The 17,160-nt window shown below is 42.3% G+C and overlaps 1 protein-coding gene across 1 annotated transcript in view; it reads left to right on the forward strand.

Annotated features, from left to right (window-relative positions):
- Nucleotides 1–17,160, forward strand: part of LOC140493888 (uncharacterized) — a 110,721-nt gene that overhangs the window by 21,696 nt on the left and 71,865 nt on the right. Inside the window, exons 5-7 of the mRNA XM_072592883.1 lie at nucleotides 221–535; nucleotides 1,637–1,747; nucleotides 15,242–15,370. Coding sequence (XP_072448984.1) covers nucleotides 221–535; nucleotides 1,637–1,747; nucleotides 15,242–15,370 — 555 coding nt within the window. The remainder of the gene's footprint in view (nucleotides 1–220; nucleotides 536–1,636; nucleotides 1,748–15,241; nucleotides 15,371–17,160) is intronic.

Raw genomic sequence — 17,160 nt, forward strand, 5'->3', positions numbered from 1 at the left:
ACTCTTTCCCTGCCTTCCCCAACTATTAAAGGGTCCTGTAATCCTTACCTTCCCACTCCACCAATGTTCACATTTCAACTGATCATCCTGCAGGTTAAAACAAATGAAAATAACAAAAAAAGCAAAGAACTGAAGCACTGCTAGGTTCTTAGAGCAAGAATTAGTAAAATGTTTATAATGGTATGTTAACAATTTACATGTCTTATTCTCTTTTACATAGTCCAACCGAAGGTCAGCATGTCTGTGCAAGAAATTAGTACTGCAAATGGTACAGAACACTTTTTGCAATGTGATGTTAAGGAATTTTATCCTAAGCCAATCAAAGTTAGTTGGTTCAAATTATCAGATGGAAAAATGGAATATGTTTCAACAAGCCAGTCCACTGAGGATATAGTTACGAACAGTGATGGAACATTCAGTGTTTCCTCTAAAATAAAAACTGAACCAACGTGGGATGAACAAACTGACTACAGATGTTTAGTGGAACACAAAACCATTTTTGACAATTTTACACTGGAAGCTGACAGTGTTGCAGGTAAGACCTAGTGAGAGTACAGAGTATGCTTATAATCTGTAATTTTATAACCTTGTAATATTTAGTTGTTTATATGGCCTTTCCAGTTTCTTTTATTCACTTATGGAATGTGGGCATTACTGGCTTGGCCAGCATCCATTGCCCATCTCTAATTGCCCTGAGGATAGGTAAGAGCCAACACATCACTGTTGGTCTGGAATCAAATGTAGGACAGGCTGGTTAAGGTTGGCAGATTTCCTCCTGTAGTGGACATTAGTGAACTAGAAGAATTTTTTACAAAATTGGCAATGGTTCCATGGTTGCCATTTGGTGATCTTTGGATTCCAGATTTTTATTAAGTTCAAATTTCACCAGGATTTGAAACCATGTCCCCACAACATTAGTCTGAGGATCTGCAGTGAAATTAGCACTTTGTTACTGCCTTCCCCTAAATTTGTATCTCTATCTTTTTATTTGCCATGCCCAGCTGTTCAACATATTAGCATCACCCCAATACAGGCCGCTATTCTTTGCAAAGCAGGTGACATCCACATGCCACAGCTTGTCATGCTAAAGTCAAAATAGAGTGTGTCAAACACAAACATGCAGCTCCATTGCATGAACTTTGGTCTCTGCACTGTAACTGATCATTGACCATGGGTGTGGTTGGAATTTGAACTGCATTGTTGCTGCTCCTGAGTTCTTTGGAAAGTTTGATTTTGAAAATGTAAATTTTTGTTGTTGAGGTTACTGAAGAAATCTTATTCAGGACAAAGCAAGTCCTTCACTCATTTTCCAGTGTGGGCTCTTCCAGTCAAGAGTAGACTCTAAGGAACATATCCAAAAGCCAGATGCCTGTTTTAGGTATCTGCCTGATGACCGAAAAGCAGTAATTAATTTAGCATGACACTAAATGCACACAAGATTGGTTTCAAACAATGCACAATGTTGAGCAGATAACACATGTTTACATAAATTATTTCAGTTCTGCCACATTTTCTTGAAAATAAATTGATCTGATAAGCAGAACAGGATAATTAAGCTTGTAATGAAATATGCAAATGCTACAATTTGGCTGTTGTCAAGTTTTGAAAGAGTTCTGTGTGTTCTTTACTTTAACAGATAAAATACCAGCAGTGTACCAAATTATTGGAGGCATCGTTGGCTTTATTTTGTGTGCAATATGTGTAGGACTTTGTGTGGGACTTTGTATCTGGTACAAAAAATCGAAAGGTAAAGTAATTTTTGCATTCATAGAGATGAGCTATGTACTCTCCGGTGAGAACTATTTGGTTATTAGATCGTTGCATGGCAACTTTTGTAAAAATGTTGAGTATTTGTCGTAATGTGAAAAGGGAATTATTTCTTGGCAAGTTGTTACAATGTATGGATAGTTTTATTGTTCTGACAGTGGTTTTGAATAACATTGATCAGTCCCATTATCATCATTATTGGTTTCACTGCAAGGCTGTTTCATTACAAGTTACAGAGTCATTCATGATACCTAGTCCATGAGGAGGAATCCAGTTAGTCCCATTCATCTGCTATATCCTTGCAGGTTTATTTCCCTGTACACATTGGATTACTTTTTAAAATCATTGATTACCTCCACTTCCAACGGGCTGCTAGGTGTAAGTTCCAAGGCAGTGCCATTCAATTCACTAAATAATTCTTATCATTGTCTTCCCTGTACCTCCAAATGAAACTTTAAATCTATGTTATCTAGTCCTTATACAATCAGCTTTTCTTTATTATGCCTTAACAATTCTTCATTGCTGTTTTACTTTTCTACTCAATACCTATAGTTATGAACTAAGCAGGAGAGGCACCTCTTTCCTTGCAAGGGAGGCTTACTGGTGCCATTTGGGAGAGTTTAAAGAAATGTGGCAGGAGGGTGCGAAGCAATCAGTCAACCTTGAGTCATAGAAATGTACAGCATGGAAACAGACCCTTCAGTCCAACTCACCCATGCTGACCAGATATCCTAACATAATCTAGTCTCAGTTGCCAGTACCCAGCCCATATCCCTCCAAACCCTTCCTATTCCTGTACTCATCCAGATGCGTTTTAAATGTTGTAAACATGCCAGCCTCCACCACTTCCTCTGGCAGCTCATTCCATATATGCACAACCCTCTGCGTAAAAAAGTTGCCCCTTAGATCCCTTTTAAATCTTTCCCCTCACACCCTAAACCTATGCTCTCTAGTTCTGGACTCCCCCACCCCAGGGAAAAGACCTTGTCTATTTACCCTATCCATGCCTCTCATGATTTTATAAACCTCTATAACGTTGGGTCAAATGTCCTTTTTTTGTGCAGAAAGTTCTACATTAGTATGTGATTTAACAAAGAATTGGTTGATTCAAAGCTTCAGCGATGTTCTGCATAAATTGGTTTCCCTCTAATTAGCTTAATAGAATCGTAGAATGCAACAGCAGATTGGGAGGCCATTCTAATGTTCAGGTCTATGGCAGTGCTTTCAAACAGCAATCCAGTTAGTCTCATCACGGAGCTATTTCTCCATACTCCTGACACTTATGTTCCAATTCAATTCCCTTCAGAAAGCCAGGATTGAACCCACCAGCCTCTAAGGTGGTCCACTCCAAATCCTAACTATTCACTATGGGGAAAAAATGGTTCCTAATGTCATCTCTGGCCTGTCACTTTACATTGGTGCCCTTTGTTAATCAACCAAAGACAATTTGTCTGTATTCACTCTATCTCACACCTTCAGTATTGGCTCATATCCCCCTAAACTCTTCCTATTCGTATACCCACCCAGATGCCTTTTAAATATTGTATTTGTACCAGTCTCCACCACTTCCTCTGGCAGCTCATTCCATACCACTTTCTGCGTGAAAAAGTTGCCCCTTGGGTTTCTTTTACATCTTTCCCCTCTCACCCTAAACCTAGGCCCTCTAGTTCTGGACTTCCCATCTCAGGAAAAATATTTTGTCTATTTGTCCTATTCATGCCCTTCATGATTCTATAACATCACCCTTCAGCCTCTGACGGTCCAGGCAAAACAGCCCCAGCCTATTCAACCTCTACCTATATCTCAAATCCTCCAACCTTGGCAACATCCTTGTAAATCTTTTCCGAATCCGTGTGGTGTGTTTGAGGAAAAGACCACTATTAAGTCAAGTAGTCTAATAAGAAGAGCAAGCTGGGCCAGGATAATGAACACAGTGGGACTAGTGGTCTGAAGTGTATTTATATTAATGCAAGGAGTATAAAAGGTAAGGCAAATGAGTTTAAAGCCTGGATTAGAACATGGGACTATGATGTGGTAGCCATTACAGAAACTTGGTTGAGAGAAGGGCATGACCGCCAGCTCCATGTTCCGGTGTTTAGATGTTTCAGGTGAGATAAAGAGGAATGTGAAAGGGATCGGGAGAGTTCTGTCACTGATTATGGAGAATGTCAGCTGGACTAAGACAGGATGTCTTGGAGAGCTCATCGAGCAAGGCCATATGGGTAGAACTCAGGAATAAGAAAAGTGCAATCACCATGATGAAGTTATGCCATCAATTTCCAAATAGCCAGTGGAAGGTCGTGGAACAGATATGTAAGCAGATTATTGAATGATGTAAGAGCAACAGAGGGTTGTAGTGGATGGTTTTAATGTCCCCAGTATTGACTGGGAATCTCTTAGTGCCAGGGGCTTAGATGGGACAGGAATTTATTCGGTGCATCCATGTGGATTTCTTGAAACAGTATATAGATAATCCAACTAGGGAAGGGACTGTACTAGACCTTGTATTGGGGAATGAAACTGGCCAGATGATCAGAGTTTAAATGAGGAGCATTTTGGGAATGACAATCATAATTCTATAAATTTTAAAGATAATTATGGATAAGGATAAGACTGGTCCTCAGGTGAAAGTGCTAAATTGGGATAAGGCTGATTATAGCAATATTAGGCAGGCAGTAGAGAAATTAGATTGGGGGTGGCTGTTTGAAGGTAAATCCACATTTGACGTGTAGGATAAAGGCCAGTTGATTAGAGTTCAGGACGGGTATGTTCTTGTGAGGTTGAAAAATAAGGATGACTAGCTTCAGAAACATTAGATGACAACAGATATTGAAAGGTTCATCAAAAAAATGAGGCATAGGAAGGTTGAGGAAGCTGAAATCAAACATAGCTCTCGAGGAGTAGAAAGGAAACAGGAAAGAACGTAACAAAGAAATGAGGAAGGTGAGAGGTGCCATGAAGTGTCTTTGGCAAGTTAGTTTAAGGAGAATCCCTAGGCATTTTATATGTATATTAGGATTAAGCGGGTAATGAGGGAAAGGGGAGATCTGCTCTCGGACAAAGGAAGGAAATTATTTGTAGAGACAGTGGAAGTAGTTGAGTATATTGCATTGTTATTCACCAAGAAGATGAACATGGATAATGGTGAGATTGGAGATGGAGTTTGGTGATACTCTGGGCATGTTGATATTAAGGACGAGGCAATGTTGGAAAAACATGAAAGTAGGTAAGTTCTCAGGGCCTGATGGGACCTATCCCAGGATACTGAAGGAGGCAAGGCAGGAAATTGCTGGAGTCTTGACAAAGATATTTGTGTCCTCTCTAGCCACAGGTGAGGTCCCAGATGACAGAACAAAAGCCAGTGTTGTTCCTTTCTTGAAGAATGTCAACAGGGATAATCCAGGAAATTATAGGCCAGTAAACTTTACATTAGGGGTTGGAAAATTATTGGAAAAAAATCTTAGGAGCAGGATTTACTTGCATTTGGAGAAGAATGAACTTTTTAGGGATAGCCAGCATGTGTTAATGCAGGGAGGTTTTGTCTCACAAATTTTAGAGATTTTTGAGGAAGTAACAAAAACTGTAGATGAGGGAAAGGCAGAGAATGTTATCTACATGCATTTTACTAAAGCATTTGACAATGTTCCTCATGGTAGGTTGATCCAGAAGGTTAGTTGTATGACATCCATGGCGCGTTTATCATTTGGATACAAAATTGTATAGTTACGGCAGGGTAATTTTCTCTTGGAGGTCTGTGATCAGTGGTGTTCTGTAAATATCAGTACACGGACTTCTATTGTTTGTAATATATCTAAACTATTTGGATGAAATGTAGGTGATAGGTGTGCAGACGACAGTTGTGAATAGTGAGGAAAATTGTCAAAAGCTACAGAAAGATATAGATCATAGAGTCGTAGAGATATACATCACGGAAACAGACCTTTCGGTCCATCTTGTCCATGTCGACCAGATATCCGAAATAAATCTGGTTCCATTTGTCAGTATTTGGCCCATACCCCTCTAAATGCTTCCTATTCGTATACCCATCCAGATGCATTTTAAATATTGCAATTGTACCAGCCTCCACCACTTCCTCTGGCAGCTCGTTCCATACACGTACCACTCTCTGTGTGAAAACGTTGCCCTTTAGATCACTTTTAAATCTTTTCCCTCTCAGGTTAAACCTATGCCCTCTACTTTTTAACTTGCCCACCCTGGAGAAAAGTCCCTATTTACCCTATCCATGCTCCTCATAATTATATAAGCCTCTATAAGGTCACCCCTCAGCCTCTGACGCTCCAGGTAAAATTGCCCCCAACCTATTCAGCTTATCCCTATAGCTCAAACCCTCCAATCCTGGCCATATCCTTGTAAATCTTTACTTAACCCTTTTAATTTTCACAACAACCTTCCTGTACCTGAAATCCAATAGTGGCCTCACCAATGTCGGGTATAGTGGCAACATGACCTCCCAATGCCTATACTCAATGCACTGACGAATAAAGGCAAGAATACCAACACCTTCTTCACTATTCTAACTGCCTGTGACTCCACTTTCAAGGTTGAAATGTTGGGTGAAGAAATGGCAGATAGAGTTTAATCTGGACAAGTGTGAAGTGATGCATTTTGGGAGGTGAAGTACAAGAGCAAACTGTAATGTTAATGGCTGCACACTTCGGAGCATTGATATACAGAGGAATCTTGGGGTGCAAGTCCATGCTCCCTGAAGGTGGCACCGAAAGTGGATAAATTGCTAAATAAGGCGTATAGCAGTCTTGCCTTCATCAATCAGGGCACTGAGTATAAAAGTTGACAAGTTAAGTTGCAGCTGTATAAAATTTTAGTTAAGACACATTTGGAGTATTGTGTGTAGTTCTGGTCGCCACACTGTAGGAAGGTTGTGGAGCCTTTTGAGGGGATGCAAAAGAGGCTGGCCTATTAACCACCTGGACACCCCACGCTGGCCTATTAAGTTTTCACCATCCCCCCCAGACCTCCCCTTCACTGAGGACGAACGATCAGTCCTCAGCAAAGGACTCATCTTCATCCCCCTCCGTCCAAGCATCAATGAATTTAATACACGCCGTGATGTCGAACAATTCTTCCGTCGCCTCCGCCTCCGAACTTACTTTCACAATCAGGACTCCCGCCCACCTTCCAAGGACCCCTTCGCCCACCTCCAACACACTGCATCCACCTGGACACCCCGCGCTGGCCTATTACCTGCCCTCGACCTCTTCATTTCCAACTGCCGCCGGGACATTAACCGCCTCAACCTGTCTACCTCCCTCCCCCACTCCAACCTCTCACCCTCACAACGCGGAGCCCTCCAATCCCTCTGCTCCAATCCCAACCTCACCATCAAGCAAGCGGATAAAGGGGGCGCAGTGGTAGTCTGGCGCACTGACCTCTACACCACTGAAGCCAAACGTCCACTCGAGGACACCTCTTCCTACTCCCCCCTCAACCATGACCCCACCCCCCTCACCAAACCATCATCTCCCAGACCATACAGAACCTCATCACCTCAGGAGATCTCCCACCCACAGCTTCCAACCTCATAGTCCGGGAACCCCGCACTGCCCTGTTCTACCTCCTTCCCAAGATCCACAAGCCTGACCACCCTGGCCGACCCATTGTCTCAGCATGCTCCTGCCCCATTGAACTCATCTCTACCTACCTCGACACTGTCCTATACTCCCTAGTCCAGGAACTCCCCACATACGTTCGAGACACCACCCATGCCCTCCACCTCCTCCAAGACTTCCGGCCCTGGCCCCCAACGCCTCATCTTCACCATGGATATCCAATCCCTCTACACCTCCATCCACCATGACCAGGGCCTCCAAGCCCTCCGTTTTTTCCTCTCCAGACGTCCCCAACAGTACCCTTCCACCGACACTCTCGTTCGTTTGGCCGAACTGGTCCTCACCCGTAACAATTTCTCCTTTGAATCCTCCCACTTCCTCCAGACCAAACGGGTAGCCATGGGCACACGTATGGGCCCCAGCTATGCCTGTCTCTTTGTTGGCTACATAGAGCAGTTGATCTTCTGTAATTACACTGGCACCACTCCCCGCCTCTTCCTCCGCTACATTGATGACTGCATTGACGCCACCTCGTGCTCCCGCGAGGAGGTTGAGCAATTCATCAACTTCACCAACACATTCCACCCTGACCTTAAATATTCCTGGACCATCTCTGACACCTCCCTCCCCTTCCTGGACCTCTCAATCTCCATTAATGATGACTGACCTGACACTGACATTTTTTACAAACCCACCGACTCCCACAGCTACCTAGATTACACCTCTTCCCACCCTACCTCTTGCAAAAATGCCATCCCGTATTCCCAATTCCTCCGTTCCGCCAGATCTGCTCCCAGGAGGACCAGTTCCACCACAGAACACACCAGATGGCCTTCTTCTTTAGAGACCGCAATTTCCCCTCCCACATGGTTAAAGATGCCCTCCAGCGCATCTCGTCTATATCCCGCACCTCCGCCCTCAGAACCCACCCCTCCAACTGTAACAAGGACTGAACGCCCCTGGTGCTCACCTTCCACCCTACCAACCTTCGCATAAACCAAATCATCCGCCGACATTTCCGCCACTTCCAAACAGACCCCACTACCAGGGATATATTTCCCTCCCCACCCCTTTCCGCCTTCCGCATAGACTGTTCCCTCCGCGACTACCTGGTCAGGTCCACGTCCCCAAACAACCCACCCTCCAATCCTGGCACTTTCCGCTGCCACCGCAGGAACTGTAAAACCTGCACCCACACCTCCTCCCTCACCTCTATCCAAGGCCCTAAAGGAATCTTCCACATCCATCAAAGTTTTACTTGCACATCCACTAATATCATTTATTGTATCCGTTGCTCCTGATACGGTCTCCTCTACATTGGGGAGACTGGGCGCCTCCTAGTAGAGTGCTTTAGGGAACATCTCCGGGACATCCGCACCAACCAACCACACCACCCCGTGGCCCAAGATTTCAACTCCCCCTCCCACTCTGCCGAGGACATGGAGGTCCTGGGCCTCCTTCACCGCCGCTCCCTCACCACCAGACGCCTGGAGGAAGAACGCCTCATCTTCCACCTCGGAACACTTCAACCCCAGGTCATGAATGTGGACTTCAACAGTTTCCTCATTTCCCCTTCCCCCACCTCTCCCTAGTTCTAAACTTCCAGCTCAGTAACTGTCCCCATAACTTGTCCGGACTTGTCCTACCTGCCTATCTTCTTTTCCACCTATCCACTCCATCCTCTCCTCCTTGACCTATCACCTTCATCCCCTCCCCCACTCACCCATTATGCTCTTGATTTCGAAGCTACTTGGATGCTGCCTGAACTGCTGTGCTCTTCCAGCACCACTAATCCAGAATCTGATTTCCAGCATCTGCAGTCATTGTTTTTACCTAGATAATCAGAATCCTTTTTCCAGGATGAAAATGTCAAATACTAGGGTGTATCGATTTAAAGTAAAAGAGTAAATGTTTAAAGGACAGGTTGGGTAAGTGGGCATATCAATGGCAAATGCTGTATAATGTGAGGTTATTCACTTTGGAAGCAAAATCAAGAAGGCAGAGTAGGGAAAGGGGAGCGTGCAGCGGGACCTGGGTGTCCTTGTGCACCAGTTGCTAAAGATGAGAATGCAGATGGTAGAGAAGGCAAATGGTATGTTGGCCTTCATTGCGAGAGGTTTCGAGTACAGGAATGGGGATGTGTTGTTGCTGTTATACAGGACCTTGATGAGACCACACCTAGAATATTGTATGCAGTTTTGGTATCCTTTGCTGAGGGAGGATGCTCTTGCTCTGAAGGGATTACAGCAAAGGTTTACCAGGCTGATTCTGGGGATGGTGGGACTGACGTATGAGAATAGAATGACCAGGTTAGGATTGTTTTCGCTGGAGTGATGAGCCTGTGGAATTCATTACCACAGGAAGTAGTTGATGCCAAAACATTGAATGTATTTAGTAGCCAACTAGATATAACACTTGGGGCGAATGGGATCAAAGGTTAAGGGAAGAAAGCAGGATTAGGCTATTAAGTTGGATGATCAGCCATGACCATGATGAATGGTGAATCATGAAAAGTTGTGGTCCCAACACTAATCCCTGAGGAACTCCACTTGTCACTGGCTTCTATCCTAAAAAAGACCCCTTTATCCCAACTCTCTGTCTCCTACAGTCAACCAATCCTCTATTTATGCTAGTAACCCTAGCCCCTAGCCCTGTAGGCTCTTATTTTATTTAGTAGCCTCCTGTGTGGCACCTTGTCAAAGGCCTTAAAGAAATCTAAATAGATCACGTCCACTGGCTCTCCTTTGCCTAACTTACTCATTACCTCCTCAAAGAATTCTGACATCTTTGTCAGGCATGACCCCTCTTTGATGAAGCATGTGCTGACTAAGCCATATTATTACTGTGCACTTCTATGTGCTCCACAATGTCATCCTTATTAATGGACTCGCAAATCTTATCAATGACAGAGGTCAGGCTGACCAGTCTATAATCTCCTGCCTTCTGCCTCCCTCCTCTTTAACAGGGGTGTTATATTAGTCATTTTCCAGTGTTCTGGGGCCTCCTCTGACTGCAGTGATTCCTGAAAGATCACCAGCAATGCCTCTACAATCGTCTCAACTATCTCCTTCAGAACGTTAGGGTGTATTGCTTCATTTCGCTTTTAGCTTCTGGTTATTTGCCATTCTCTTTTGGTATCCTTTTTATTCCCTAAAACTAATACCTTATCAATTTCCTAATTTTTTACTCATCCAGTTTCTTTGTTGAATACAAGACAACCATTTACCCAATTTTAATTGTCTGTGAGAGTTACCATAGTCAAGAACTGTACCTTCTTGTATTCTTGATACTTTACTGTGATCTAAATAAATCTTGAGAGTTACTGGATTGCTATTTTGGAATTCTTGCATGAATTTCATCAGGTTCTCAAAGTCTTTCCCTAACTTCAGTGATTAAAACCACTGATCTTGCAACATTTCATTTTTGAATTCAGTTTCTTCCTTAAATTCTTCAATTTTAATGGATAGACTTCAGGCACAAGCCAGTAAACATCGACAGTTCCACCTTTAACACCTTCATAACCTGTAGACTGCTGTGTTTATTCATAGCTGTATTCTCGGGAAACCCTGTAACATTAAGGTCCAATTATGTTTTGGCCACTTCATCTTCACAGCTACCCTTTCATACAGGATGATGTCTCTTTCAAGACTAAAGTTAAAAATCTCACAACACCAGGTTTTAGTCCAACAGGTCTAACTGGAAGTACTAGCTTTCGGAGCGTCGCTCTTTCATCAGGTGGTTGATGAAGGAGCAGCGCTCCGAAAGCTAGTGCTTCCAATTAAACCTGTTGGACTATAACCTGGTGTTGTGTGATTTTTAACTTTGTACACCCCAGTCCAACACCGCCACCTCCAAATGTTTCAAGACCATTCTCTGTAAATTCAGGCACTAAATGGAGATTTCTAATTGAGTCAAATCACTCATTGAGATCAAAATAATCCTCTGAGTGACAACCAAATCTTTCTTCCTTTATCTTCAACATTTCTTTGGCCAAGTCATGTCAGCTGGTTTCTTTTTCACTTTGGAGTTCAAGCTGTTATAATTCAAATTCCATTTCTCTTTTTTTTTTGGCAGTACTTGCTGTCACTGGCAACTGCACCTAACTATGCATGTGTGCTCATTCAGGAACGCATCATTCCAACTTCTTACATCATCACGTAAACTTTAGGTATGATATGAACAATAAATGCAGTTCCATGTGTGCACAAGGAAGCATGCACAATTTTGAACAGGGGCTCAGTAGTGCTAGAGGGGCCTCCAAAGTAAGAAGGGAATTAGCATAGAATCAGCTTGAGGGCAGTGGACAACAAGGAGAGCCCAGGATCTGGGAAAGAGTAGTACAAGAGTGGCCCAAGTGCTGGGAGGCCATATCCTTCACTGTTTCCCTTCAGTGCACTCTCTGAATTTGCGTACGTACGATTTAAAATGTCTATGCATCAGTATCAGCAAATGTGGCTTTGTTTTTTACTTCTCTCCATTTCAAGATTTTCAACTTCCATTTCTCTTTCAATGCTCATTTCTTCTGTATTTCTTCCATTGTAAATTTTTATTTCGCTTTTCTGTCTCTCTTCTTTTCCTCTCTCTCTAAAATCTTCTCATTTCTCCACATCTCTCCAAATCAAGCTTTTTTCCATTTCTATCTGAATCTTAGTTGATTCTGGTGGTGACATCTCAATTGGAATTGGTGGATAATCCCTCTAAGCATCTCATTATTTGAATTTCCTCTTTTAATTTCAAACTTCAAATTATGTGCTAGCTCTTTCAGTGCAGACTTAGTTAACAATCCAAGAATCCACTGTGATACTTTCTACTTCCAGAAAGAAAAATCATAGCACCAGCCAAAGCCATTTTCAAATTACAATCTGTGTAATAAATTTCACAGCAACTTTGATTTTATGACCAGTATCTCCATTTACTTGTCTCTTTAAAGGTTCACAAATCCCTGTTAAGTTTCACAGATTTCTATCCTGCTAAGACTTCCCACTTCGTTATGATCCCAGTTGTTGTTAATAATGGACAACTCAGGGTCCAGAGTGAAACCTAACTTGGTAGACCATAAGGTTTATTTTTCCATTTTGGGGTACTGCGTTGGCCAGGCACTGAACATATTCACTTGAGACTGCTAATGTGCTTTCAACAAAAGAATGGAAGTTAAGTTTAGTGAAAGGAAAATGAAACCAGGCTTTTAACTTTTTTTAAGAACCTCAAAAATAGCTAAAAGAAATATGCAACCCTTCTCTGAGCAATAACCTTTACAGACATTGAATGCCAGGGAAGTATCACTTCTACATTCCCTTTAAAACTTGAAGCTGAACTGACAAAGTTGCCACTGAAGGCTTTTGGTGTCTTTGTGCTTATTTACTGAATGTCATTCACTCCATCCTTCCCCAAGACACACGGACAGGCTAACTGACCCACTGTACTCTGACTTCACAACTTGTGGCTATGAAAATAGCTTAAGATTTCTTTCCAGTTCTGATGGCCTGAATGTATTCATAGACAAACAAAAAACTGTTCTGCTGGAATGGATCTATTCTTATAGATTCAAACTGCTTGTGACCTCTAATCATCTATCTCGCTGTGGCACATAAAAACTCTAGATAACAATAAGAAGAACTTATCTCACGGCTAATTAGGAGAAAGAGAGGACTGCAGATGCTGGAGGTCAGATTTGAGAGTGTGGTGCTGGAAAAGCACAGCAGATCCAGTGACTTCTTGGAAAGGTTATCATTTGTTTCAAATGGAAATCTGATCATTATTTTGAAAAGCAGGTCAGGTCTCCTCACAACACTGAGAACTCAAATCCAGTTTACATTCATGATTTATGCTTTTCACTTTCAAACACTACATTGAACTTGATCATATTATGATCATTATTTGAGAAATGTTCATGCACAATTATGTTACTAATTAAATCTAGCTCATTACTCGTCACTAAATCCAGAATTGCATCCAGGATATATCACTGTAGGAAATTATCTCAGTCAGTTTCCAAACATTCACGATCTTTCTGACAATCCAAGTTAAAGTTAGAATCCCCATTAATTATGCTCTGGCTTTGCTACACACTTGTCTAATGTCAGCACTTTGGAGCTGCTACCAGGGGATCTGGACACAGCATTTATTTTAGATTATTTACTGTAAATAGTTCCTTGTATGTCCTAATGTATTTTCATGTTTGCAATTACCTGACAATAGTCAAATAAAGAACCCTGCTTCATCATTCCAACCACTGTCTCCACTGAATGCTTTCCCTCACTATATCCTCCCTTCCCATTTGAAGGAATTTTGCTTCTCATCAGTAAGGCTCCTCCACGGCCTCTGTCATTTTTCTGTCTGTTCCGTAACCTTATAACCTGGAATATTTAATTCCCAGTCCTGACCATCACACAGCCATGTCTCAGTCATGACCATTACATCATATCTACGGTTTGTATCTGTGCCTGCAGCTTGTTTAATTTATTCCTTATTCTCAGTGTATTCATGTAATGAACTCTGATTTGGACCAAACACTATAACCTGTCCCTCAGCACTGATGCTTAAGTCACCTGTTTATTATTTCAGTCTGATGAAGTTTAATGAAGAAACGCCTTAAAAGTTTGCCATTGCTCTCATGCCTGAATTAGGATTCCTGACAGTTTCTTGGCAATCTGTCATGTTCCTTGAATTATAAACTGTAATGACATCCTCCAAGCAACATTACCCACTCCCCAACTCCACCAACACTACATTGACTATTTTAAAGTACCCGTGACTACCCTATTTAGCCTTTCAGGTAAGACATTGGACCCAGGTCCGTTCAGGTGCAGCTTATCGCAGTATTACAGGTCCTTCCTGTCCCAATACTGAGGCCAGTGCCTCACATAATGAAATCCCTCTTTCCTGTATCACTCCTTTAACCATGTGTTTACTTCCATAATTTTCTTATGTCTTTGTCAATTCGGATGTGGCTCAATTAATAATTCAGAAATTGTAATGGTTGAGATCTAGTTCTTTAATTTGCTCCAAATTCCTGATATTCCCCAAACAGGACCTGGTGCCTCTGTAGGTCTCAACATGGACTACAACAACTGGATCCTCCTTGTTTCATTCTAATATCCTTTCAAGCTTCTTGAAGATGTCTCTTACCTTGGCACCAGGCAGGCAACGCACCAAGCACAACTTTGCGTCTTGCTGACAATGGATGCTATGTGTATCTCTTATTATACAATACACTATTATCACGTCTTCTTGCTCGCCCTACTTGTGTAGCCTCTTGTACCATGGTGCAGTGGTCAGTTTGCCCATCAGTTGGACCCTCTAGCAGCAGGTGATGGAGAGCACTGACCAACGGAACAGAGCAGTTTGTTGTGAAATGTTCCACCAGCAGGTCATGACAATGAGGGACATGAGGTGGAGCAGTTAAATGGAATCTCACTGGGGAAAAAAAGACAAGAGGTCTTTGGTAAAAGGAGAAGATAGGCGAAAGCATTGCTCAGCCCAGCATTATCCCACGCACATCCTTCCATGCAAATGCTGTAAATAGTTCCTTGTATGTCCTTAATGTATTTTCATGTTTGTAATTACCTGACAATAGTCAAATAAAGAACCCTGCTTCATCATTTTTAGGTCATCAGTATATTCAAATTTCATATTACTCATGGTCATCTGCCTTACTAATGTGATGTACTACTTGGTGTCAAATGATGATTACCATTTCCCCTTGTAAAGTACCTTGGCTCATTTCACTGCTGTAAGGTGGTGTGTAAATGTAAGTTGTTGCATTTGTTTGACAAGGTTGTATCTTAGCCAGCAGTGCATGTATTATCTTTTGACATTAGCCAACAGTACTTCTCCAGTCTAAGATTTACACCGTTGACACTGTTATTTACTTTGCATGAATGTAGAAACCCAGGAAATCCGTACAGGCAAAGACAGCCATAAGGACGGGGCAATGCAGGTCACTGATCGCAGCACCCAAGATCAGTTGCAAGATGAATATAACCAGGAAGCTGAAGGTGGAAATAATCAAGAAGGTAATAATGTCAGGACAATTTTTAAAAATGGTACTGTATAATTTGGAGACACTGAAAAGGACTACAGTAACATGACTCTATTTAAAACTTAAAAGGAAAGATATTCTGGGGGAGATGCTTCAGGTTCAAATTATTCTAAATTTATATGGAAAACTTTTCTCAAATTTACTTATGCATGGTATTTAAGATCTTCAAGATTTTCATCATTCCAAGAATATCTGTGATGAATGCAAGTTGAAATTCAATGGCATTTTCCCGTTTGCATTTCCAACAGCTCATTCTAAGTCTCTCCCAAATGTCTTGCCCAGCACACCTAGACTCATAGCGTTATAGAACTGTACAGCATGGAAACAGACTCTTTGATCCAACTCATCCACGCTGACTAGATATCCTAAAGCATTCTGGTCCCATTTGCTATCATTTGGCTCATGTCCCTCTCAATCCTTTCTAATCATATACCCATCCAGATGTCTTTAAATTATTGTAATTGTACCAGCCTCCACCATCTCCTCTGGCAGCAAATTTCATACACTCACCCTCTATGTGAAAAAGTTGCATCGAAGGTCCCTTTTAAATCTTTCCCCTCTCAACTTAAACCTATGCCCTCTAGTTTTGGACTCACCCAGCCCAGGAAAAAGACTTTGGCTAGTCACTTTATCCATGGCCGTCATGATTTTATATCTCATCTCATCTGCCAATAATCTCAGGAAAGTAGTCCCAGCCCATTCAGCCTATTCCAGTAGCTCAAACCCTCCAAACCTGGCAACAATCTTGTAAATATTTTCTGAATCCTTTCAAGTTTCACAACATCCTTCCTATAGCAGGTAGATCAGAACTGAATACAGTATTCCAAAAGTGACCTAACCAGAACATGACCACAACTCTTATACTCAATGTACTGACCAATAAAGACAAGCATACCAAATTCCTTCTTCACTATCCTATCTACTGAGAGTCTACTTTCAAGGAACTATAAACCTGTGACTCCAAGATCTGTATGTTCAGCACCTTCCCATTAAGTGTATACATCCTGCCCTGATTTGCCTTTCCAAACTGTAGGTCCTCACATTTATCTAAATAGAACTCCATCTGCCACTCCTCAGCCCATCGGCCCATTTGATCAATGTCCTGTTGTACTATGAGGTAACGTTCTTTGCTGTCCACTACACCTCCAATTTTGGTGTCACCTGCAAATTTACTACTCATACCTCCTATGTTCACATCCAAATCATGTATATAAGTGATGGAAAGCAGTGGACCCAGCACCAACCTTTTTGGCACACCGCTGGTCACAGGCCTCCAGTCCGAAAAGCACCTTTCCACCAACACCCTCTGTCTTCAATCGTCGAGCCAATTCTGTATCCAAATGGCTAGTTCTCCCTATATTCCATGTCATCTAGTCTGGCTAACCAGTCTCCCATTGAGATCCTTGTCGAACGCCTGATTGAAGTTCATGTAGACTATGTTCACCATCGTCATCAATTCTCTTTGTTACTTCTTCAAAAAACCGTCTCAAGTTAGGGAGACACCATTTCCCACGCACAAAGCACAAAGACTATCCCTAATCAGTCCTTGCAGTTCCAAATACATGTACATCCTATCCCTCAGGATTCCGTCCAACAATTTGCCCACCACTAATGTCAGGCACACCTTCACTAATTCTCTGCCTTTTCCTTACCACATTTCTTAAACAGTGGCACCACATAAGCCAACCTCCAGTCATCTGGCACCTCACCTGTGACTATCGATGATACAAATATCTCAGCAAGGAGCCCAGCAATCACTTCCCC

Source organism: Chiloscyllium punctatum, chromosome 22 (assembly GCF_047496795.1).
Source record: "Chiloscyllium punctatum isolate Juve2018m chromosome 22, sChiPun1.3, whole genome shotgun sequence".
Taxonomy (NCBI): Eukaryota; Metazoa; Chordata; class Chondrichthyes; order Orectolobiformes; family Hemiscylliidae; genus Chiloscyllium; species Chiloscyllium punctatum.